Source organism: Eurytemora carolleeae, unplaced genomic scaffold (assembly GCF_000591075.1).
Source record: "Eurytemora carolleeae unplaced genomic scaffold, Eaff_2.0 scaffold155, whole genome shotgun sequence".
Classification (NCBI taxonomy): Eukaryota; Metazoa; Arthropoda; class Copepoda; order Calanoida; family Temoridae; genus Eurytemora; species Eurytemora carolleeae.
The window spans coordinates 234,767-261,917 of NW_019396666.1; the positions used below are offsets into that span (position 1 = coordinate 234,767).

Below are 27,151 nucleotides of genomic sequence, written 5' to 3' on the forward strand. Positions count from 1 at the left end.
CTTTAGCTCAACCAAATAGAACAAAATCATATAAACTTGAGCGGGTTCTTTTTAAAACGCTAGCATGTTTTCCCTCTGCTTTATTTCCAAAATTCTGGAATTCGATTGAATTAGAGCTTAAAGAAACTAAATCTGCAAAATCGTTTAAAAGAAAAGTCGCCAAGAACTATTTAGATAGTCATGCAAGTTATATCTGTAAAAAAAACCGTGTTTCATGTGGATAAACTTAGTCTTTACTATTTTCTTCACCCTGTAATTCATAAATATGACTCTAATAATATATGTTCCAACCCTTCCGCTGAGTACCTTCCCTTTCTCTTAAAACCTCTTCACCACCTCCTTACCTTTTTCCTGATTTATCATCAGTGTTATGTTTAAAATGTACACTGTACAGTGTACACCCATATATTTATTTACAATTCTCATTCGCTTATAATGGGCCAACCAACAACCTACTCTGGTTAGGTAAGGCCAAACTACATAGTAAATTGTGATTTTTTATTTGTATTATCTCGTGCTTTGTAGTTGAATACAAATATGAATGAATCTCAAGATCTACAAATCTCTTGATCAATGATCTTAAATACTTGATATGTAATAAATATAGCAATAACCCCCATATCTTGGAAACCTGAACCTACCTGTATATATAAATATTACGTTATAATCACCTGACCGTATTATCGGTCGATTTAATCTTTATTTGTAACTTATTCTAAAATATAGTTAATTCAATATAAACTCTGTTTTATTACAGTCGATCAGACGTGTTAGCTCTCGGTAGAGAGTATAGAGTTTGAGAGAGTTGTATCTGGATTGATTCATAGGGAAGAGCGCATGCCGCAAATTCATTTTTGACGCCATTTGGGTGTCGGATGTTTTGAAGTATAAAATTGAGTTGAAATGATTAAAACACATAAGAGTGTAGACTCTCTTTACAGGACTAGTGCACCTGTCGACAACACAGGTGTAAAAATAGGACTTCATAGGGAAGAGCGCATGCCGCAAATTCATTTTTGACGTCATTTGGGTGTCGGATGTTTTGAAGTATAAAATTGTGTTGAAATGATTAAAACACATAAGAGGGTAGACTTTCTTTACAGGACAAGTGCACCTGTCGACAACACAGGTGTAAAAATAGAATGTCATAGGGAAGAGCGCATGCCGCAAATTCATTTTTGACGTCATTTGGGGGTTGGATGTAAAATTGGTGTTTGTTGCTTTCCCCCAAATATCCGGGGCATTGATCTAAATGTATGTTTCTGATAAAATTATAAGTATATGTTTATGTTTCGCTTAAAGTATTAGGTTTACGATGACGACGAATTTAAGAAAATTCTAATTCTGTTTTATCATTGACGCTATGACACGATGAAATGATAACATCCTGGATCTTTATATCCTGTTCTATTAATGCAATTACTTCTAGAATATAATTAGGTTTATTGGAAAGCAAGATTTAGCTAGATTAGAACAGCTCTAAAGATAAATATTTTTACAGAAATTATAATTCTTGCCAGCGGTGTTTATGCGGATCCGGGTCCTGGGTCCGTACAGGAATTCACGTCATAAACATATATTTAAGATACCAGCCAGGTAGTCTGAATATTGTAGTCTAGGACTAGCACAAGCCAGGTAGTCTAATTATTGTAGGCTAGGACTAGCACCAGCCGGGTAGTCTAAAAATTGTAGTCTAGGACTAGCACCACCTGGGTAGTCTAAATATTGTAGTTTAGGACTAGCACCAGCCGGGTAGTCTAAATTTTGTAGTCTAGGACTAGCGCCAGCCGGGTAGTCTGAATATTGTAGTCTATGACTATAAGCACCAGCCGGGTAGTCTAAAAATTGTAGTTTAGGACTAGCACCAGCCGGGTAGTCTAAATATTGTAGTCTAAGACTAGCGCCAGCCGGGTAGTCTGAATATTGTAGTCTATGACTATAAGGACCAGCCGGGTAGTCTAAATATTGTAGTTTAGGACTAGCACCAGCCGGGTAGTCTAAATATTGTAGTCTAGGACTAGCACCAGCCGGGTAGTCTGAATATTGTTATCTCTAAACACCAACCAGGAGCTATTTCTACCTGGATACCCTGCAGAAAAACATCATCTTTAACAAACCAAGAAAAGAAATAAATAAATAAATAAATAAATTGTCAATCATCATTCCGTGGAAATCAAGTCAGACCCCCTTTCAACATAACCGCCAAAGGACGCGGAAACTAATGTAACAACAATTGGTCATTGACGTAATCGTTTAATCATTAATATTACAGATTAATATTACTAGAAAATCAGATTCCTTATAATTACTAAACCAACTTTTAGGCTGCTAGAACAAGTTGTACAGTATGCACACACACTACATAAATTTCACTAAAAGGGGATCATTCATTTGGCGCCTGTCCTGGTTTGCCTTACATAGGCTGTTATTTTACTGTACAGCTTGCTCTAGCTGGTTAAAAGTCGACCCGGTACTTGAAATGAACAAGAGTTTACTAAATACGGTAAAACGCTTAAGTCACTGAAATAACTTTGGTTTTGGCTTCTTCTATATATATTATATTTGTTAACTATATACATTGGAAATTAGTCTAGGTGCCTAGAGATCGTCCCGGTATTCTTCTATATATATATATTTGTTAACTATATACATTGGAAATTAGTCTAGGTGCCTAGAGATCGTCCCGGTATTCTTCTATATATATATATTTGTTAACTATATACATTGGAAATTAGTCTAGGTGACTACAGATCGTCCCGGTATTCTTCTATATATATATATTTGTTAACTATATACATTGGAAATNATTACAGAGGACTAGCCCCACCTTTAAAATACAAAGGGATGTCATAGCTTATAGTGTTTTCCCAAGTAACAAGAATAATGACGTGTTTAAAATTTTAAGAAAAAAGTCATTTTAACAGATTGCTGAATGAAAAAATGGTATCAACTAGGGTAGAAATAAAATGAATATTGTTATAATTTTAAAAGAATTTTAAGAATGTCCTCAAACATTTACTTGATTATTTAATAAGAAAATTTAAGAGTTCTTATTTTATTTTTTTCTTCTTCTTTAATGAAAATACTTATGATTTTTATACGTTGTTACCCTTGTACAAGAGATCAAATACAGAAATTATGCACTCTTTTTTATACATAGTTACTCTTGAGGTCAATTTATAAACATTCCAGGTTATGAGGTCAATTTATAAACATTCCAGGTTTTGAGGTCAATTGATAAACATTCCAGGTTTTGAGGTCAATTTATAAGCATTCCAGGTTTTGAGGTCAATTTATAAACATCCCGGGTTTTGAGGTCAATTTATAAACATTCCGGGTTTTGAGGTCCATTTAGAAGCATTCCAGTTTTTAGAGCACCGCACGTGCATGTCGTCTTCATTCCCCATTTTTACAAGCCAGCCTGTTTTGAATCATGTTATATATTTTTAAGCAAAAGTTTATATAAATACTTTTCTCCCCTACTTGTGGATTTCAAAGAAATTAAGTCTTAGCCACAAGCTCTAATTTTTAACTCCCGTTATCTTTTCAACCTGATGGTGTAACCCTTTGATATTTCAAACTTAGAATATTTGATCCAACAGAATTTATAGTTTGAAATATCTAAGATCTAAGATATTGGGTTGCAAAGATATAGGGATTAGAAAATCAGAGTTAGCGGCAAAGACTCAATTTCTTTGTCGCTTAATGAAAATTAGAATTAAATTTTAAAAAAATTAGATTCATGAAATTTGTTAAAGATGTTTTCCTTGATATCATTTTCATTCTCAATTGTTGTATTTGGATTCACAGTTGTTTCTTCAGCCGCCTGAAACAAATAACAAAATCAGCTGAACAAGTTCTGACCCAACACAAAGGAATTCGAGTTTTTGCCACATACTGTGATTTAGTAAACCCTTTTTTTCAATCATGTCGTTTAATAGTTCAAACTATGATCAAATAATATAAATTTGAAATATCAAAGGTTTACATTATCCGGTCGCAAAGATATAGTGACTAGAACATTTAAGCTTGTATTGGGTCAAAACTTTTGGACATGGATCTTGAGGCCGAATCTAAGGAATTTGACCCTCAAATTTGAGACGAGGCTCAAACATGATTGGTTCCACGTGAAATGGAACCGGTTTTTGGCGGTTCAGCGACGCGGTTTAAATTCTTCAAATTCGACCTGTGGATAAACAATCATTAATCCGTATCTGTGCAGTCCTATGGAGACATTGCGGAATTCGTACTTCAACGTGATCACTTTAATCGAGAGATCAAGCACTTGAATCGATCCCTCAAAAAATTTACCACGATGGATATCAAGATCAAATGCTGTCTGAGCACGCTTAAATAAAATAAAACGACATATCCAGGAAATTCTAGCGCATTTCTATAGAAATACAGTGACACCAATAATTGTGCACAATTCCGTTACTAGTATTTTAACAAATCTCGATTTTACTTTCGCACTTTAGCTAAGGATATTTTTGAATTTGTTCAAGGAGGGCTGAGCAAAGTTTCTGTAAAAACGGAAGTTATTTTGAAATTAATGAAAAATGACGCCAAGAAATGAAAAATGACGCCAAAAAATTAAAAATGACGCCAAGAAATGAAAAATGACACCAAGAAATGAAAATAAACAAATGGTTTCGCATTACAGAGGACTAGACAAAAAGAGAAAGTAAATTGTAATAAACACTTACTTTAACTAAACAATTTACTTTAGTTTTGAGTGGTATGGGCCTAATAATTTTACTAACTATCAGTGATCGGATTAAAAATGTTGTCACGTGCTCAGTCCTAGTCCTGTAATGTGCCCAGCCCTAGTCATGTAACGTGCCCAGCCCTTGTACTGTAACGTGCCCAGTCCTAGTCCTTTTAAAGTGCCCAGTCCTAGCCCTGTAACGTGCCCAGCTCTAGTCCTGTAACGTGTCCAGTCCAAGTCCTGTAACGTCCCTAATCCAGTAACGTGTCAGCCCTAGTCCAGTAACGTGTCCAGCTCTAGTCCTGTAACGTGCCCAGCTCTAGTCCTGTAACGTGCCCAGCCCTAGTCCTGTAACGAGTCCAGCCCTATTCCTGTAACGTGCCCAGCCCTACCTCTAGTTGTTTGAATCCGTGTAAAGCCAGCCAAAGAGCTCCCCCCGCTCCCCCTGATAATAATATTTTGAACCTTTAATCAGAAATCTAAGGTTTAAAAACGTTTTACCGCCTTTGACGAACCATGATTCCTCCCCCCCCCCTCTCCCAAAATGATTTAAACTCTAAACAAATTGTTCGCTTTTTTCGAAATGAAAACAGTATTTCGATTTGTAATGACGTCATGTAGCACGGCATCAAAAAAAAAATATTCAAAATGGTAAAAACGTACCTTTGTTAATCTGAGGTCAATCCTAGGACCTGGGCCATCAGTAACATCAACCTTTTTCAGTTTTAAAATTAAATAAATATATTAAATAAAAACAAACTATTGTCTAAAAGATTTTTTTTTAAACCCAGAAATGTAAGATTTTATTATTTGTAACCAAGTTTCGTTATATTTCCTTTAACAATATAACAATAACTTTTTTCTTTTGTCAAAAAAAAACAATAAATCTTTTTTAAAATAAAATTTCTTTAACTATAGATATTACTAGTATTTTGTTTTTCTTTTCTAAAGAAAACATATTTTCAAAATTACGTTTTTTTGGAATAAGCGTCGAATAATACTTTTTGTTTGTCAAACTGTCAGAAGATGAATTAAAAAACAAAATAAACAAATGTGAAAAATATTAAAATCATCATTAATCTTTCATTTTTATTGTAAAATTTTTTTTCATAATTTAAACGAAATTAGAAATCATTATTTATATTACTAGGCTTTTAGGGCGCTTCGCGCCCATATTCTATTTAAATTGTGAACATGTTCTTGTTGTTTACATTTTAAAACAACGAAGAAAAAATTTTTGCGGATTTAAAAAAAAATTCGCGGATTTTCAAGAATTTTTTTTTTTACAAAATTAAAAACCTTTAAAACACTTTTATTAATTTTTAAAATTCATAAACCTTCCCTGTGGTCACGTGATGTCCCACAAAAAAATTGGGTCCGATCGCTTCAGCCGTTTGTTGGATACAAACAAACAGAGAGACTGACAATCCAAATTTATATATAGATTATAATACCTCAGTCCAGTCACTTTCCTGGCCGTTCCCAACAGCTTTAAACCTAACAGTATTTTTTTAATTGTTTATAAAACATTGTCTTCAATACTCAGTATATTACTTTTATTTCGTTAGCATTAGTAAATATATCTATACAAATGAATTAAAAAATTAGCAGAAAATTTTTTAATTGTTTTTAAGAAATTATCGCCTTATAACAGGGCTAAAAAGTAACATTTTCACCCTGGTATTAAATTTCAAATTTCATACCTAATTTATCGACCTGCTTTTAAATAATTTGAGTAAAATTGAGTATAAAGATATATGTTATTGAAATGGGTATCATGCGTGCGAAAAAGTTTTTGCTGTGATTTTTAATTTTACTAGTTTGTTCTCGATCAAAATAAAAATGTACTTTCATCTTGATCTTAAACAAACAACTTTTTCGCACTTAATACTACCCATTACAATGAAGTAAATAGATAGAATCTTTCATTTTTTTGTTCCTTCTGAGAAAAAATCTCATTTATAAGTATGAAAGAAATGTTTCTAATAAATCATTCATTACGATATGTTGTCATAAACTTCTATAAACATGTTCTAAATAAACTTATTATAAATAATGTATCATTGTGGAAAGTACGTACAACGTGCATATATTTATTTCTATTTCATTAAGCTATATTTAGTCCATATTATTCACATTATTAGTTAGAGTATATTTATTTATATTACCACGTCAGAATTCATTTTTATAATCCCAACCACCCACACAAACAATACGGTGACAATGTTTAGGTGTCATTCTTATCATTATCAGGGGCGTATACAGGACGCGGGGAAATTACTACAGGGCTGATCGATTTTTTTTTTAAGTTACAGAGTTCCAAGGAATATTATTTATAAATGTTTTGTAATAATTTAGCTTTATATCTTGGTCATGTATATATATAAAATAAATACTAACGTTGCATTCGTTTGTAGCACGTTTATTACCGGTGTCATGCATGGAGCGGACTCTTACCTGGGGCGGACTCCATTTTAAGCATTTCAACACAATGTTATACATAAAAAGCAATGTTATGACATTTTCCGATATTTATGAATGTATTTTGATTTGAAAACACATTAAAATAGAACTATGTCTCGAGTAAATATTAATTGATGGATGATTTGAATGGAGGTCGACTTTCTAGAGGAAATAACCTTTTCTTTGCCTTTTTACCCCCTTTAAACACATTTAAGAACTAAATAGGTATTTAATAAATGTCAACTAATAATTTTTAATGTTTTAACATTGATTTTTATGTCTACCATTGTGTTAAATGGTTACAACTTCAAGAGTTGGATGAGTCCGCCCCAAGAAAGAATCTGCTCAATACAGGACACCGGTCTAATTTTATTTAGAATTTCATGAATGTAAGTGGGAAAAATCACCGAAATTATATGAAGATAAAATGGCGACTTGACAAGCTAAAACTGTTAAAAGAAAGAGCTGCGAGTGTTTTAAAAGTCTGGAAATACAGACAATTGCAAACCTGGCAAACCTGGCTGAACTACGTACCGCCGGTTCAAATCCAAAACCACCGATTAAAAATAAAAAGTTCACGAAGATTGTAACTAACCTGTATTTCCCTGGGATCAGTAGTCTCCAATATTCTCCCCTTTTAAAATCTTTTTTTCAATTTATTTTTTAAAAATATGTCAACAACAAGGACACAATATTCATATTCATTCAATTCATTTTCATTCAATTCATTTTAATTCAATTCATTTTCATTCAATCCATTTTCATTCAATCCATTTTCATTCAATTCATTTTCATTCAATTCATTTTCATTCAATTCATTTTTATTCAATTCCTTTTCATTCAATTCATTTTCATTCAATTCATTCTCATTCTATTTATTTTCATTCAATTTATTTTATTTCAATTCATTTTCATTCAATTCATTCTCATTCACTTCATTGTTATTCAATTCATTTTCATTCAATTCATTTTCACACAGTTCATTTTCATTCAATTCATTTTCATTCATTTCATTTTCATTCAATTCATTTTCATTCAATTCATTTTCATTCAATTCATTTTCATTCAATTCATTTTCATACAATTCATTTTCATTCAATATTTTCATTCAATTCATTTTCATTCAATTCATTTTCATACAATTCATTTTCATTCAATTCATTTTCATTCAATTCGTTTTCATTCAATTCATTTTCATTCAATTCATTTTCTTTTTCATTTTCATTTAATTCATTTTCATTAAATTTATTTTCATTCAATTCATTTTCATTCAATTCATTTTCATTCAATTTATTTTCATTCAATTCATTTTCATTTCTTTAATTTAAATTCCTATTGAATTTTAAACGTGATCATGTCTTTTTGTTTTGTGTAAAACATCCAAATGAACGACGGAAAATAATGTTATGGGAAAATTTTATTTAATTTAATTATGATTTTGAAAGAAAAAAGAATAAAAAGAAAATCGTTTCTTTATTTTTGACGCCGTTTTTGAGGTTCTTCGCAAAAAAAACTTATTATATGACAGATCAGTACAGTGCCCTACTGTATTTCAAATATCTAAATAATAAAATGATGAAAAGATATTTCCCTGCTCGTTGTTGTGATTATCTTCCCCTCCCCCTCAACTATCACTTCAGCATCTAAATACAAAAATATCAATTATCATAAAAAAAAAATTTGTAGGAAATCACAAACTGATAAAAATGAACGTTTAACTCTAGTTTATTAGAAATAAAATAAAAATATTTATCAAGGTCTGCAAAGATGATGATGAAAATTTAATCACTAGGGAATGAGAAAAATTAAAAGTTGTCCTGAGATGGAATTTAAAGAACTTGAGCCGCGGTTTAAATCTGCCAAAACCCGGTTTAAATTTAGCGCCGATTTAAATCTTGAAACATTTGGTACAATTTTAACTGGAACCAACCATATTTAAACCGCGGCTTAAATTTAAACCGCCGCTCAAATTCTTTAAATTTGGCCTCTGCTTTGGAATGATGAAGATTTAAGTTTACCCGAAAGGAAAATAGGGAATAATAAAAATAAAAGCTCACCCACAACAGGACAATTACAGCATGATGAAAATGAAAGTTCACTTGCTAAGAAAGAATGAAAATGAAAGTTTACCCGCTACGCTATTATTAAAATGAAAGCTTACCTTCTACGGAAAAATGAAAATGAAAGTTTACCTGCTACAGAATGATAAAAATGAAAGCTTACCTACTACGGAATAATGAAAATGAAAGTTTACTTGCTGAATGATGAAAATAAAAGTAAAAGTTTACCTGCTAGGAAATGATGAAACTGAAAGTTTACCTGCTACGGAATGATGAAAATGAAAGTTAACCTGCTACGGAATGATGAAAATGAAAGTTAACCTGCTACGGAATGATGAAAATGAAAATAAAAGTTTACCTGCTACGAAATGATAAAAATGAAAGTTAACCTGCTACGGAATGATGAAAATGAAAGTTTACCTGCTACAAAATGATAAAAATGACAGTTAACCTGCTACGAAATGAAAAAATGAAAGTTAACCTGCTACGGAATGATAAAAATGAAAGTTTAACTGCTACGGAATGATAAAAAATGAAAGTTTCCATGCTACGGAATGATAAAAATGAAAGTTTACCTGCTACGGAATGATGAAAATGAAAGTTAACCTGCTACGGAATGATAAAAATGAAAGTTTACTTACAACGAAATGATAAAAATGAAAGTTAACCTGCTACGGAATGATGAAAATGAAAGTTAACCTGCTACGGAATGATAAAAATGAAAGTTTACCTGCTACGGAATGATAAAAATGAAAGTTTACCTGCTAAGAAATAATAAAAATGAAAGTCAACCTACTACGGAATGATGAAAATGAAAGTTTACCTGCTACGGGATTGTTGTTTGAGTCCATTACCAGTCCTCTCACTGCTTTCTCTGCGGACTCAATGTACGCCAACATTGATTCTTAAAATACAAAAAAAGAATATCTCACGCAAATTCAAGAGTAAATTCTAAAAAAATGTTTGCCAGGGTTTGTTTGTATCGAGACAGATTTCAATAAACTTGATTACATCTGGAGTTCAAGCTTAGGCCTAGTTTAATATGAATATCTGATTTTAAATCTATTTTCGAAAAAACGGAAGGACACATTTTGAGGACCATTTGGCAAACATTATATCGCTCAAAGTTTCGATCATTTTGGTCCTCAGGAACATCTTTGAGCGGAAAGATTGATTTAAAGAGACTGTAAACACGGTTTGAAGTGACCATCCATGCTAAGATGACTAAGCCCTATTCACAACGGTACCCTTAAAAGCAACTTGCATATTTTTACTACAGGAACGCATTATGGAATTGTCAGAATAAAACACTTTTAAACCTAGAAGCACGACAATTTCTTCCACATTGTTAATGATTGTGAATCGGACACTGTCATCTTTTATTGAAATTACTGATCCAGTCCCTGTAATTATGCTCCTAATATGAAAATTATGTTTAAAGTATTTAAAGTATTTAACTCACCAATATTTTTAGCATATTCACCCTGTAATTTGTCAGCTCCAGGTTTCTGAAATATCAAACAAAACATTACGGAATTAAGAAAAATTTTTTTTTTTAAATTTAAAATCATAGCATCAAAAAATAAAAGTTCAAATTTTATAATGTAAGATCAAAATATGTGTTATTTTTATACCTTATTACATGATAGTTCGACAGTTATCTCCATGCAGTTTGTAAATAGATAGTTAAAATCTTGCATACCTGAAAGTTATCAAAGTTAAGTATTCTAGTCTCTTGATCATGCCATTTTTTAGCATGTAAAGAGTACTTGCACATTCACTTGTAAGGAGTGTGTGCAAAAAAGTTTGCTAAATTTCTTTGCAAAAATTATGCTTTTATATAAAAGCTAAACATTATATGAAAAACAACCATGCACTATATAAAAATGGGCCAAAACAGAGGTTTATGTCGGCAAAGAAAAAAATAGGTATTTAGGAAGTGTACCGAAGGAATTAGTTAGTTCGTGATTAATCCAGTTTTGAGAAAAAGTATGAAAATTTTAACAGCCTCAGAGCAACACTTTTAGAGTTATGAAAAAAAAATATAATTTGGGTTTAGATTAAAAATACCTCCAGCGATTGGATACCAATCAACTCCATTAGTGATTCCATCTTCAAAGTAATCAAAGGACCCGGCGGACACACAGCTGGCTCCACCCTGACAAAAAAAAAATTTCAAGATTTTCAATTTGAAAAAAAGTGACTCTATGACTTTTCTCTGAAATATCTACATAAAGCCAACTACGCATGTCAAAATTCTGTTTTTTTTTTAACTTTAATTTTTCATATTTTTGTGAAATAAAGTGTAACTGCAACTTAATACGATCATTCAGGGATGATAAAAGGTAATCTTGATATGACAGCTATTCAATAAGTATCTATAAGTAGGAATTCAGAGGCGTACACATACATTTATCACAGGGGCGTATTCATGTTTTTGTCTAGGGGGGGCTCAATTTTTTTTCTCTTTCCAGGTGGGGGGGGGGGAGGCTCAGCACTCGTTGGGGCCTGATAACCCCCTGAAATCAATAGATTTCACTTAAATACTTACAACATGCATAGTAGTATGCCTGGATGAGTAAAGCTTGGCCAGGTTCTCAAAGACCTTGGTGTCCGGGGATCTATTATTCTCCCCATCAGAAAGAAACCGTTTAGATACAGTAGAGGGTCTGCAGACAATATATTTATTTATAAAATAATCAATCTAATCAAATGTTTCATCAATCAATAAAATGTCAATTCTCCTCAAAAACTTAATAATCATTTGATTTAATAATCTGAAAATATGTCCATATATATTTAAAATTAAAAATGCAATATTTTTCAGAAAAAAAAATAGAAATCTGTAAATAATCAAATTTAACAATTATGAATAATCCATCAATTGTACATCAAACAATGTAATATCTATAGTGAAATACTGATAAGAAAACAGTGGAATAATTTTTCTATTTTCTGTTATGAAAATAATTTGTAACTGAAATTTTCTTTAAAATCAGACATATTTGAAAGAAAATAAAAACAGATTCAAATTTTAAATGATTAGCTCAGAAACATTAGCTGGAATTTTGCAATAAAAATATGAACATTGTCCATTCCTAGCTGGCATGATGCAATAATAAAGTGAATTGTCTCAAAGTTCTAGTTGAAATGATGGAATGATGCAACAATAACATTATTTTGCCAATCACTATCTGGAATGATGCAACAACGACGTTAAAGTTGCCAAGACCTTGCTAAAATGTTGCACTACTGACACAATTGTCCAATTATAGTTGGAATGACGCAACATTAACATTAAAAACAAGCTTTAACCGGAATGATTCAATAATAACATTAGCTTTACCCTGTACTTTAAGGAATGGTGCAACAATAACATTAAATTTACCCCGTTCTATCTAGAATGATGCAACAATAACATTAACTTTACTCAGTTCTATCTGGAATTATGAAGCAATAACATTAAATTTACCCAGTTCTCGCTGGAATGATGCAACAATAACATTACCTTTACCCAGTTATATTTGGAATGATGCAATAATAACATTATCTTTACTCAGTTCTAGTTGGAATGATGCAAAATTAACATTAACTTTACCTAGTTCTAGCTGGCATGATGCAATAAAAAAGTGAATTGTCCCAAATTCTAGTTGAAATGATGGATTAATAATACAAATTATGCCTAATACTGGCTGGAATGATGCAACAATAATAATAGGTGTACCCAGTTATATCTGGAATGATGCAACAATAATATTAAATTCACCCAGTTCTCTCTCTCGAATGATGCAACAACAAACTTTGTATAAATATTAATTGTTTCCTCATGTTTCTATCATCCCAAGGGTAGTTAGCAACTACAGCACCATCATGAAAGTTTATTGAAAGTAGGAAATCATTGTCAAGAATCCAATCTATCATTGCTGCAGTCTCCTTCTCCTTTCCTTTCTATTAATACATTAATCTCTATATAATAAAATACATTTATATGTTAGCTATAGCTGGCCAAACGATTGAACCATGGTTGAACCAAATTGGCTGAATTTTGTTGAGGAAACTCATGGGTACCCTGGGAGAAACAAAAGATAACAAATCATATTTTTTCAAACTTTTTTTTTAATTTTACGGGCAACGCCGAGCACTTTAGCCAGTTTATATATATATATATATACTATCTCTGTGTGTATGTTTGCATGTCCAACTTACAAAGCTAATGAACCTGTTGACCAATTTGCCTCAAATTTTGGTTGGGCATCTCGGTAGCACCACGGGAAATGTTTTACCTTGATTTAAAGATTTAAAAGTTGAGGCGGTTGAATTTTAGAGGAAAAGTTTAGTTTCAAATAACACATTCGTACGTCCTCAATAGTGCGTCCATTTGAGTAAAGTTTGTTCACATCAGGACGCACAAAGGGTCTGCACTTTTAATGTTCAATTTTTGCAACTTACATTTATCTTGTAAAGCTGAAGTGTGTACAATATGTCCTATGATGCTATTCAGGTATAAGGATGTATGTGTCTCACAGTCACTTCTCTTCAAACTTTAAGTCATGTTCCATTTAAAGAGATGTCTGATACACAACAAGTGATGTTCATTCAGTTAGTTTTTGTCTAGTGTAAAAAAAGCATATGTTTTCAAAATTGTTTTTCTGAACAAGAAAAAAATTACCCAAAAACAATCCCAAAATGATGCAAAAACTAACCTGTTACAATGATCGATGGGTCATTTTTTTGTCTAGTGTAAGAAAAGCATATGTTTTCAAAATTGTATTTCTGAACAAGAAAAAAATTACCCAAAAACAATCCCAAAATGATGCAAAAATTAACTTGTTACAATGATCGATTTTGTATCTTTTTTTTAAAGGGACAGACCGGCAATGTAAGGTAGTTAATTTGAGTATGCAGAGTTGTGGACAAATTCTTTAGGATTCATTTGTGACATATAACACTTTTAAAGATCTGTAAATTCTGAGTTTGAACGCAAAGTCGACGTTCAAAATCGTACATTTGGGTGGATAAATTTTCAGAATGGTAAACTAATTAGATGTTTAGGAACAGGTTGAGAAAATAAAAATTAACTCTTTTCATCGAAAATATGATCTTATTCAATTATTAGATTCCATAATCTCTCTTTAATCACAAAGATTTTCCGCAGATTTTCTGGAATTTTATTAAAAAAGACGACATTTGAAGAATTTGAAGAAATCTGCTAACAAATTCCTAGAAACAAAGAAATTCAATATAATGATGATAAAGGGAATAATTAATTCTAACTTCGATTTATTAACAATTTTTGTTTACAATAGATTTTTACTATATGTTTTCGTCGTCGTTAATTAGTAATTTAAAAAAAAACGATTCTGAAAACGTACCCACCCTAATTCATGACTTTGAATGTCGACTTTGCGCTCAAACTCAGTAATCGTGGAAACGTTTCATGCGTCTCCAATGAATCCAAAAGAATTTGTCCACAACACTGATGCGCTTTCGTAGATAAAAGGTAATTTTAAAAAATCAATCTTTAAATTGATTAACATGATTATGTCAATCAAATTAAGCTTTATGGGTACCATTGTTAATCGAAAATACCACTCTTTTTTAAAGTTACTTGAAATTACCTATAAAAGCTAACACGCATAACATAAAAACGTTCAAATAAAAATAGTCATTTTGAATTTAGCCTACAGAGTTTTATTGATTGTAAATCAATAATTGAAATGGCATATAACCCTTTCTGTAAACACTCACTTTAATTAAATGAAGTGAAGTGAAGTTAACCTTGAGGCGGCTTGGTGAAAACCGTCAGTTTTTAATTTATTTTAATAAACAGAATTCAAAAGATAACAAAACTTTTTTTGTTTAAAACCTTCTTTAAACTTTCTATGCATATTCTTCGATTTTTCTTCTTTTGATCAGTTTTCAATGCCAGTTTTACGAAAGATTCTTGATAAAAAAAGCTCTTTAGATATTTCTATTGTTGGATCAGAAAAAAATCAGTTTTAATAGTTTCATCATAAAAATTTTTTTAAAGTCTGAACTTAATTGATAAATTGTGCTCGACCACTTAAAGGTCTTGGCAATTTTTCTTTATTTTGGCAAATCAAAATAGACAATGTAATTCAATACTTTCAAATATTAAGTTAATAGGATCTCAAAAATCTTATAAAATCTCATTTAATCTAATAAAATGTTGATGAACAGTTTTTAATGTATTTTTGATGAACTAAGCGTGAATTGTTTAAGAACCCATTTTTTAGATTCATGATTATATAATACGAGTAAAAATCATAAACATCTGTGCTGTAAAGAATCTGCTAGAACTATAATAAAAGCTTTAGTTAAATGCTTTACATTTTTTATATGAATCTTATAAGACAGCGATACATTGAAACAGAATTTGTTTAACTCTACGCCCACTCGGAAGTACTAAAAGAATTGTGCCAAACAATTATTTCATTTTCTTTCGCTTTAATGAATCTGATATAAGGTTGAGAAATATAATAAACTTTGAAAGAATCTAATAAAACGTTGCTAGAATCTAATAAACTTTGATAGAATCTAATAAAACGTTGCTAGAATCTAATAAACTTTGATAGAATCTAATAAAACGTTGTTAGAATCTAATAAACTTTGATAGAATCCGTTAAAACGTTGCTAGAATCTAATAAAATTTGATAGAATCTATTAAAACGTTGCTAGAATCTAATAAACTTTGATAGAATCTGTTAAAACGTTGATAGAATCTAATAAACTTTTTTAAAATCTAATAAAACGCGTTGCTAGAATCTAATAAACTTTGATAGAAACTAATAAAACGGTGATAGAATCTAATAAACTTTGATAAAATCTAATAAAACGTTGCTAGAATCTAATAAATTTTGATAGAATCTGTTAAAACGTTGGTAGAACCTTTATAATAAAATCTGATATAACGTGGATAGAAGCTATTAAACTTTGATAGAATCTAATAAAACGGTGATAGAATCTAATAAACCTTGATAGAATCTGTTAAAACGGTGCTAGAATCTAATAAAACGATGATAGAATCTAATAAACATTGATAGCATCTAATATAACGGTGGTGGAATAGATTAAACTTTGGCAGAATCTAATAAAAGGTTGATCTATTGAGAGGTAATAGAATCTTAAACTTTTAAGAATCGCTTAAAATCAAGGTTGCACTTACATGATCAATCTTTGAAGAATCATTTTTCATTCTAATCAGCACAAAGAAAAAACTTTCTGCAGTAAAAATGCATTGATTAATCAATAATTTTAAAATACTCTTTTTTGTTCAGAAAACCATGTCACGTAATAAGCTGATTTCCAAGCTACTGATATTTTTAAGGACATCATATACTTCAAACAAAGAGAATAGAATATATATTAGAGTGGAATTTAGACAATCCCTCGGTTTAAATTTTTTCAGTCCCTTTCAGCCTGAAAGTGATTTCAAAGTGTACAAATTATGTAAATGTTCATAAATTATATGCAGTAGAGTACATTAATACAGCATGTTCCCTAGACTATCCATTTCAATTTTGAATTGTTTAAAGCTGTTAATTAAACTTTGTAATGAATTAGGTGAACAAAAAACATCATTTGATTTATAGTTATAACGGAAAATCATCGTTTGTAAACTGAAATGCATAGAATCTGTGTGAAATGATCATTGGTCAATTATGAAACCAGCCTAATTCATAATTTGGTTTTCTTTTAATATTAATTTTAGATTTTCTATAAAATGATATTCCAGGACCCAAAAGGTTATTTAGCGCAAATAAAGTACACCTGCAGTATGGAAACAGTACAAAAAAATGGCCGTTTTACACCTTTTCTAGTAAATTCCACTCTAACATATATTCTATTCTCTTTGACTTTAAACTTAAACTTCGTCTTCCCTATTCCACAGTTTTATGGGTTCCACTGTGTTCTCCACTTCATGAAGGCAGAATTACAAAATACTTTCTAATTTCATTGAAATAGTGTTAACCAGGGTATGACAAGGCCGGCGTGCATGAAAACTATTCTTAAACTTTAAAGCGGTGATGAAGCACATTCAATAAGTCTTGTAATTGTTTAAACAGATTTCACTCCATGTTTATGTTTTTCACTTTCATTTCTTTTGTTTTTCTTTTTGTTTTAATAATGCTATAATTTTTATAACATTTTTTAACTTATTTTATACTATAGCTTTCCCTGGAAACTAAATTTTGCTATAAAAGCCGATCTTATCAACTTAAACTTTTAAACCAAGCTTAGAACATTCCCGTGGTTCGACGAGTTCCTTAATAAAAATTTATACTTTATATATATATATACAAGCTAAATTCCCCCGAGCTGCCCGAGTAACTCATAGTTAATACAGCCGTTTACTCGTACTTGGCCATAAATTAGGATTTATCGGGAAACTAGAATTTTCCTTTAAAAGTCGAATTAAGAATCACAAAACTAAGAACATTCCCGTGGTTCTACCGAGTTCCCAAATCAAAATTTGAGGCAAATCGGTCAAGGGGTTTATGAGTTATGATCAGACATACAAACAAACAAAGAGAGATTACTTCTTTTTATTTGTTTATATTGGGTAAATTCCACTTTTACAATCAAAAACGTAAATCAAAAAGTGCATTTTGAAAACATAAAACACATAAACATCTTATTTTATTATTAAATTTTGAAAAGGATCAGGTTGACCGGTTGACCTCTCCAACTCTTAAGCCNCCCCCCCGCTACCCTTACACTCCCATTTCTACCCCCCTCTCTTTACCTTAAGTTCTTCTCTTGAATTCCCGAGTTCCTTCCATGTAGGAAAATTCCTGTTTAGATCCACACCATTCACATTCTCTCTTTGTTCTCTTTCAAACCCATCAGGGTTCATGGTAGGTACAAGATGGACCTAGATATTAGGGTTCATAGTAGGTACAAGATGGATCTAAATATTAGGGTTCATGGTAGGTACAAGATGGATCTAGATATTAGGGTTCATGGTAGGTACAAGATGGACCTAGATATTAGGGTTCATGGTAGGTACAAGATGGACCTAGATATCAGGGTTCATGGTAGGTACAAGATGGATCTAGATATTAGGGTTCATGGTAGGTACAAGATGGACCTAGATATTAGGGTTCATGGTAGGTACAAGATGGACCTAGATATTAGGGTTCATGGTAGGTACAAGATGGATCTAGATATTAGGGTTCATGGTAGGTACAAGATGGACCTAGATATTAGGGTTCATGGTAGGTACAAGATGGACCTAGATATCAGGGTTCATGGTAGGTACAAGATGGATCTAAATATTAAGGTTCATGGTAGGTACAAGATGGATCTAGATATTAGGGTTCATGGTAGGTACAAGATGGACCTAGATATCAGGGTTCATGGTAGGTACAAGATGGACCTAGATATTAGGGTTCATAGTAGGTACAAGATGGACCTAGATATTAGGGTTCATGGTAGGTACAAGATGGATCTTGATATTAAGGTTCATGGTAGGCACAAGATGGATCTAGATATTAGGGTTCATGGTAGGTACAAGATGGATCTAGATATTAGGGTTCATGGTAGGTACAAGGCAGACCTAAATCATAATTAGAATATACATCACATCAAAGTAAGGTTCACTTTAAAGTAAAATGTTTTCAATTTGAACTCCTCTCATCGAAGAGATATTGAGAAAAACAAAAATATTGTGAATAGAAAGCCTGTAACACAAATTTGCTGATCCCTATATCTTTAGAACCTCAAGGTGTAAACTTGTGGTATTTTAAATTTACATTATTTACGACATTGGGTTGCAAAGATAAAATCTGTTATATAATTCTAATCTGTTGTATAACTCTAATCTGTTATATAACTCTAATCTGTTACATAACTCTAATTTGTTATATAACTCTTATTCGTTATTCGTTATAAGGAACAAAATATAATAGTTTGTTCTAACAATTAAATGAATTATTAAAAGTAAAAACTGTTGTGTTCTGAATCTCAAGAATTTATTTAATTCCTCTTTGATATCCCGTGGTGGTCATTTTCTGCATTAAAAATTTAATTTGAGGGATTTATCCGCAAATTTAAAGTTGCCCACATTGGATATTGAGATAAAACTTTCAAGATTAACGAAACTTTACAATAAAGTTCCAACTTTAAATAAAATTGAAAATTAATAAAAATACCTCAACAGTGTTCAACAGTTTAGTTATTCTCTCATCCTCACCATACCTAAAATTATAATTATTACCATTTTAACAAATTTAAAATCGAAATTTTTGGAGGCAACCTTTTAAAGCAATTGAGTCTTTGACACAAACTCTGATGTTCTAATCCCTGTATCTTTGGAACCTATGATATTTCAAACTTTTATTATTTGATCTAACAAAAGTCACATTTTGAAATGTCAAAGGTCTACGAGGCGTAAGGCCTGGGTTCGTATGTGAGGTTCTAAAAAAATGACCAGATTGGTTTAGCCGTTTATATTCAGCCTAATTAAAGGGTACCCACAAAGAATGAGACTACTAGACGATTGTTTTAGTCTGTTTCCTTGCACTGTAGGCCAAAACTGGTTTATTTCTGGGATTTATTGTTAAGTATGGACTAAATATCGCTAACATTGATAGCTCAAGATCGTGCCAAGTATTTGGCATTGATAGTGTATGAGATGTCCGGTTTGACATTAATAGCTCAAGAGATCGTGTTTGGTTTGACATTGATAGTAAAGTGAGATTGAGTTGTACCTGGATAGATATGGGTTTGAGAAACCCTTATGGAGTAGGAAATTTTCTACAAGTAAACTATCAAAAATGAAATGGAGAAACCAAAAATCAAGCTACAATGCGTCATATTTCTAAATTTTGGGTCGTCTTTACTTTATCATCCTTTGTGGGTAACCCTTTAGCTAAATCTTAAACTTACATGTTAACCAATTGAACAGCGAGGCCAAGAAGTAGTTCTCTTCCAACTGCCTCATTTCCATGCATGTTTCCAATATACTTCACCATCGGCTTTAACAGAGGTCGTTCTGATAAACTTCCTGGTCCTCCTAAACCAGGAAATATCTATATAATAATTGAGATCTTCGCTCATATATGTCATTTATATGTTAGCTATAGCTGACCAAATTGGTTGACTTTTTTTGAGGGAGTACCCCCCAATACCCTTATTTGAGGGAGTACCCCCCAATACCCTTATTTGAGGGAGTACCCCCAAATACCCTTATTTGAGGGAGTACCCCCAAATACCCTTATTTGAGGGAGTACCCCCCAATACCCTTATTTGAGGGAGTACCCCCAAATACCCTTATTTGAGGGAGTACCCCCCAATACCTTTATTACCCCCAAGTGTTTGATTCAGAATGTTACGCATTAAGGGTATCCGGGAGAAACATAGGCTAAACAAATTACAATCTTTTTCTTAAAATTTTTCGGGCAACGCCGGGCACTTTTGTTAGTATTTTAGCTAAATATATTGAAAAAGTGTAAAATAAACATAATTTGTCAAACGACTTGACTCAGAACATAATTGGAAAAACGGTTTGAAACAAACATAATTGGACAAATTGAACGGTTTGAAACAAACATAATTGGACAAATTAAACGGTTTGAAACAAACATAATTGGAAAAACGGTTTGAAACAAACATAATTGGACAAATTAAACGGTTTGAAACAAACATAATTGGACAAATTAAACGGTTTGAAACAGACTTAATTGGACAAATTAAACGGTTTGAAACAGAACATAATTGGACAAATTAAAAGGTTTGAAACAAACATAATTGGACAAATTGAACGGTTTGAAGCAAACATAACATAATTGGACATAAACAAACATTAAACGAAATTACGTCTCCAAGATTTGAATCTTAAAGAAAAGGTTGAAGGATTTGACCTGATATTTTGATAGCTTCTATTTCTCTTCCCTCCACGCTGCGTCCGATCCTATATTTCTCAGCAAAATCTGCTGTAGCAAGTGTGGTCAAGATATCCTAGAGTTAAATCTAATTTTGTATTTTGTTTTATTCTTTTTAAATTTGAATGTAAAACACTGATTTTCTAATCTCCATATCTTTTTAACCCGATGTCGCTATAGACCTTTGATATTTTTGGATTAAACAGTTTATTTTTGAAATATCAAAGGTTTTCAACTTAAGGTTGCAAAGATACAGGGATTAGAAAATATGAGTTTGTGGCAAAAATTCAGTCCCTTTGTATGTGAAAAACTGAACTCTTATCACATACTCTGAATTTCTAATTCCCATTTCTTTGCAACCTGATGTTGTAAACCTTTGATATTTTAAACTATGAATTATGTTAGATTTAACAGTTTACATTTAAAATATCAAAGGTTTACAACATCAGGTTGCAAAGTTATACGGAGTCTAAGATTATGGAGATAAGTGTAATTTTCTGAAGCGTGATAATCTGTTTTGCACTGCACCATTAAGATTAGTGAACTTAATTCAAAAGATCTCTGAAACCTCTTTTACCATAATTAAGTTCAAAGACTGACTTTTAGGCTTTATTTCAAAATTTATAAAATATGATAGGAACTTGGTACGGACAAATCTACCATGGATACTGTTTATACCTATAGTTGGTTGTGGTTGTGGTGTTCGGATAGTAGAACCTTATCTAGAATGGAATTATACCTGGAACTGGTTGTGGTTGTGGTAATTAGATAATGGAACTTTATCCGGGGGTAGGACGAGTAAGGACATGGTAGGGACGGATCTACCATGTATCTTTATTATACCTGGAGTTGGTTGTGGTTGTTGTAATTGGATAATGGAACTTTATCCGGGGGTAGGAAGGGTAGGGACATGGTTGGGGTGGATCCACCATGTATCCTGTTTATACCTGGAGTTGGTTGTGGTTGTGGTAATTGGATAATCGAACTTTATCCCGGGGTAGGACGGGTAGGGACTTGGTAGGGGTGGATCTACCATGTATCCTGATTATACCTGGAGCTGGTTGTGGTTGTGGTAATCGGATAATATAACTTTATCCGGGGGTAGGAAGGGTAGGGATGGATCAACAGAATATCCTAACAAAATAAAAATTAAATTACAGTGATAACCAGAAAACTCTGGAAAAGTAAATGACTTTGACATTTAAGTTTTGACTTTACAAAGTTCAATAACCATGAAACTGTAGCAGCAATAATTCTAAATGAATTAAATGAAAGTAAAGAATTATGAGGAAAATACGGGAACAGGAAAACCGGAATCCAGGAACCAGTCAGTCTCCTTCCTCAAAGACAAGAACATATATTCCTGGATATTAAAATATGTTTATTTACCTATTTAGAATAAAGCACATATACTTGTTCTTACTCTATAAAACACAGCAATTGGGCAGTGTAAACAGACCCATTTCACAAAAAAGTAATTTTATAAGTGTCTGGTAAAATATTTGCTTTGTAACGCCATCAAATACACTTATGTCGTCTTCCATTGTTTTCTGGTTAACACTGTAGAAAAATTCTAAAATTGTTGTGTTGTACCAAACAGCATGTCATTAATCTTACTATGAAGGGGGTCAATTATTTGTTGCACTGTACCGTATTGATTTATAAAGTCTATATATATACTTTGCTTGTCTGTTTGGGTGTTTATTTTTGTCGGTTGGGTTTTAACCGATAAATTTCAATACGGCTGAACCGAGCTGGCCAACATTTTTTGTTGGACCTCACATGATCACAAGGAAGATTTATGGATGGTTAGAGCTGAAAAAAACTTTGACTTAAATCTTGATTTTTCAAAATTCACGAAAAAACGATAACAGAGCACATTATAAAATCTTAAGATGGGCGCGAAGCACCCAGAGGCCGAATTTAAAGAACTTGAGCAGCGGCTTAAATTTGAGCCGCAGCTCAAATATGGTTGGTTCCACTTAAAATTGTATTACATTTTTCAAAATTTAAGCCGACGCTTAATTGAAACTGGTTTTTGAGGAATTTGAGACGCGGCTTAAGTTCATTAAATTCGGACAGTGCATAAGCCTATTATTGATCTATAGCTAGCTGTCTAGTTTTAAATGAACCGAAGTTAAATAGTGGCATACTTAAATTCCATATTGTCCTTCATTTTTGTTGCAAAACACCTGTATGTGAGAGAATCATATAGCAAGGATGTTTTTCTATTTAAGGGACTGTAAACGTAATTTCAAGTGACCCTCCAGGGGCAAAGATAGCAATTTAAAACGGTATCCTTGACACCTTCATCTGATCAAAAATGTGAAAGGTAACTTCGTTTTGCTGACTTCAAAAGTGTTTCCTTCAATTCACTCTTGTAGAGAAACCACGAATGAAATAAACAGTTAAAATGAAGAAAAACATGGATATCTAATTCATACTTGATCAGACAAAGCTTTCAAAGGAACCGTTAATTGTTAATCGGACATTGACATTTTTGCATTGAGGGTCATTTGAAATTACACTGACAGTTTCGTTAAGATACTGAAAACACGGGCAGCCGTTATAGTACATTTGAATTTCCGAGCCGGGTCAACCTTTCCAGTCAAAGTTTGTACTGTACCTAGCTCTATGAACAGGACTAGCCCGTGCAACAAGATTGATGCGGTCAGACTTTATGCTTCATATAGCAGGTTGAATTTACTTTTACCAAAGGGGCAGATTTGTGTGAAACCCCATTGAAAATAGCATGTTTCCCACCTTGATTCCATTTGTGTGTTTTGTTTGCCCTTCACCCAACTTGTGCCCCACCAAGATAGAATTCATGACCGAGGACAATAAATAAAAGGTTTTTTGTTTATCAAACCAGATACAGAATTACCCACAAAAGATGACACTCCATAGACGACTGTAAGGAATATTTACTGTCAGGTCCTTCCAATATGATTCTCTGGAACTAAAAATTTGTGTCTTTCTTTTTAAAATCATTAAAAAGGCTATCTTTCATACAGAAGACTTGATCCAACCCTGAAATCGTCATATTAAATGAGTTTCAGGTCGTCTTTAAGTCTCATCCTTTGTGGGTAACCCTGGGTACACACTGAAAAGAAAAAGCCTTTTGTACAATATGCAGATGAGAAAAATTGAATTATTTTTTGGAAAAACTGAAAATCGAGCCTTTTATATTTCTTGAATTATAAACACTATTGCCTAAAAAGGATTTTTCATTGGTTTAAAATCATACGCAAAAATGTTTAGAAATTTTGATTTTTCCGCCTAGTATCTCTCTTTTAACGAAATTTCAAAAATTGGACTTTATAGATTTTCTCTGTCTAAGTGAAAAAATGTATCTAACTATTGATAAACCAAACTGAATGATCAACAGAACGAGGGAGGGGGTGCAGAGGCGCCATGATCCCCGCAAAAATGATCTCCGAACCTCAGGATTTGCAGAATTACCTCCCGGCCCCGCAAAACTGGTCTCCCAGCCTCAGTGACGTCACCAAGCCTCCCGCCATTCTGTCTCCACGCCCCGCATTTTGGCTCCAATAAAAAAATATTTGGCTTTTATTTCCACCAAGAACCTTTTTTAAAAAAATTCTCAACATGATGAAATAGTTCAGAATGATACATTAACATTTTGTATTTAAAAGTGAATTTTAATTGAGATTAAAGGCTTGTATTTTGTTTTTCTAAATTTCACAAATTCCTTAAATTGTGCAGAACTATTGCAGTTTTCTATAAAGATAGAAAAATGTTCTATTATTTATGTGGCGGCTATGAAAGTCGTCTTTCCTTGAAGAACTTCTCGCGGCAAGGAGAAGAATAGGGGAGTTGCTAGAAGCCACGAGATATATATATATATTTTTAACTTTGTAACTTTATATTTAAAATATAGTTAGTCGTTATCTAAATCCTCGTCTTATTGCTATCCGCCAAAACATCTTTTATACATATGACCTGAGTTCGTTTCCCTTTTATTTATTTGACGCCAATTTTCTTGACGCCAATTCTTACAAAGATTGTTTGTTTATTTTCTTGTAATTTGTAAACATTTTTTATCTGTGTGAGGTTTAGAGCATCAATAACACCGAATTTTAAACAATTTATTATGATACACTAAACTTGCATTCATCAATTCAGTTGATAAAATAACATTAGACTTATTATCCCCTAAAATATATATCAAACCCATTCAAAAGCTAAATCAATGATAAAAAGATGGCAACGGCCAAACATAAGAATGAAAAAAATCTAACAGCACTATTATTTTTTCTGAACATTTTTTAAAAAATCTCTTTTTTAAATAACTCGGCGGTCCCCTTTACAGTAAATGATTTTTTCTTTAACTGTTGTAGTCGACCATTTGAAATAATTTTCAAATTTTGGCGGATTTTTTTATGTATTGGCCCATGTTTAAAAATAAAATCCACCTTTTTTCCGAGATTTTTTTTACCGATTTTTGTTCCATTAACCTTCCCTATGGATATGTGAGGTCCCATACAAAATTTGGGCTTGATCGGTTCAGCCGTTTTGACATTTTATTAAAAAAGAATTATACTATAAACATGTTCTTTTTGTTTACATTTTAAAACAAAGAAGAAAAATTTTTGCGGATTTAAAAGAAAAAAATTCGCGGGTTTTCAAGAATTTAATTTTTTTTACAATATTAAAAACCTTTAAAACACATTTTTTTAAATTTTTAACATTCATAAACCTTCCCTGTGGTCACGTGATGTCCCTCAAAAAATTTGGGCCCGATCGGTTCGGCCGTTTTCACGTTTATTGGATACAAACGAACAAACAGACACCCAAACACCCAGACAAGCCAAATTTATATATATTGATATCTATTTCTATCCCACAATTTGAAGATTAACGTCATTGGTTTATTGTTCCAATTTCGCATCTTCTTCAAGGAACTATAAATACCAACAATAAACATATTATCTTCAAGAATTTAAGATATTTTTATATTGGTCTAACTAGAATCTATTTAATGGGACTATATGACGTAGTTTCAGTGATCCTCTATTAATATACAGGGACATGGGTCTCATTCATTCACAACCGTATTCTGTCAAGAATAAAGATTTATCCTAGTTTTCCAATCTGAAAATTTATCATTCCAATTTATGGTTTCCCAAAAAAGTGCTTGATGAAGGATGATGAATGCAGCAGAGACGATGTAGGAAATTTTCAGGATGAGTCACTTCTCAAAATAGGAAAAAGACCATATCTTCCTCTATTTTGCTATTGAAAGATGTTGAAAAAGTAAAGTTGTGATTGAGACATGCATGAACCAGTGAACACTCTACAAACGGAGGATGTAAAGTCCCCTTATAGAGTTGAAAACTTTAAAAAGTATATTTTTCTAATGTAAATTGTTTTTGTTGCTTATTTTTCAAGATATAATTATAATTATACAAACCTGATATTCCGAGTAAAAATGTTGATATGAAAAACAACTTCATTCTTTCTGCAAATATCCATAATTAACTTTTTCCTGGGGGTTATTTGAAGGTTAGATGAGTATTAAATATTTTATGTGCCAAACGAAAGAAAACTTAAATTTTCAAAACACTATCCATGCAGCCAGAAATTTAATTTGAGATTACAATTGAAGGAAACAGGTTTAAAGCTGACAAATTTCTTTTTCTATGATCCTTTCATTTCATAATATTTTTAAACTAATTTTGAATTTCTTGGTTTTAAACTAATTTTAGTTCCACTCCAAATATAACTTTTTAATGGGTTGGGAAGTAGTATTTATACCGATATAAATAGGTCAAAATATCTTAAATTCGTACTGTATCACTCCCCCACCCCCCTCCGAACATATTAAACCTCCCCCACTCTCTTCCTTCCCCAATCATCCACTGTATCCTCACTCCTTCCCCCTTCAAGCTTCAACCAACCCATCCCACTGTTCACATTTTTATTCGAAACACTCCCTCCCTTCCTCATTCTAATTAAAATTGTGGACCTCCCCCTCTCCTAAGCTTCAACAT

At 32.1% G+C, this 27,151-nt stretch overlaps 1 protein-coding gene across 4 annotated transcripts; it reads right to left on the bottom strand.

Annotated features, from left to right (window-relative positions):
• Nucleotides 1–1,426: 1,426 nt before the first annotated feature.
• On the bottom strand, nucleotides 1,427–26,615 carry LOC111707121 (carboxypeptidase N catalytic chain). Of its 4 annotated transcripts, none has more exons than XM_023480128.1 (19): nucleotides 26,572–26,615; nucleotides 22,189–22,271; nucleotides 21,117–21,213; nucleotides 20,143–20,269; nucleotides 19,407–19,452; nucleotides 17,999–18,127; nucleotides 13,055–13,179; nucleotides 11,783–11,900; nucleotides 11,302–11,389; nucleotides 10,866–10,933; nucleotides 10,694–10,739; nucleotides 10,055–10,135; nucleotides 8,763–8,814; nucleotides 7,767–7,805; nucleotides 6,163–6,205; nucleotides 5,372–5,422; nucleotides 3,767–3,826; nucleotides 1,986–2,089; nucleotides 1,427–1,745 (listed from the first exon to the last, which is right to left on the bottom strand). In XM_023480128.1, the coding sequence occupies exons 1-18, from the start codon at nucleotides 26,612–26,614 to the stop codon at nucleotides 2,018–2,020; spliced, it is 1,368 nt and encodes a 455-aa protein (XP_023335896.1). In that variant the 5' UTR covers nucleotide 26,615; the 3' UTR covers nucleotides 1,427–1,745; nucleotides 1,986–2,017. The 4 variants fall into 4 exon arrangements, 3 of the variants coding, with proteins under 3 accessions (XP_023335896.1, XP_023335894.1, XP_023335895.1); XM_023480127.1 differs by lacking the exon at nucleotides 1,427–1,745 and adding an exon at nucleotides 1,845–1,865; XR_002766380.1 differs by lacking the exon at nucleotides 1,427–1,745 and adding an exon at nucleotides 5,101–5,153 and having other exon boundaries at nucleotides 2,057–2,089.
• Between the last annotated feature and the right edge of the window lie 536 nt (nucleotides 26,616–27,151).

What these genes read in the sequence shown, in the direction of transcription:
- LOC111707121 (XM_023480128.1), bottom strand. Translation starts at nt 26,614, where the DNA reads ATGAAGTTGTTTTTCATATCAACATTTTTACTCGGAATATCAG. An exon ending in AACTGTTGAACACTGTTGAG is followed by an intron (nt 18,128 to 19,406) that starts GTATTTTTATTA and finishes CCTAATATCTAG; the next exon opens with GTCCATCTTGTACCTACCAT. An exon ending in TTGACCTCAGATTAACAAAG is followed by an intron (nt 3,827 to 5,371) that starts GTACGTTTTTAC and finishes TATTTGTTTCAG; the next exon opens with GCGGCTGAAGAAACAACTGT.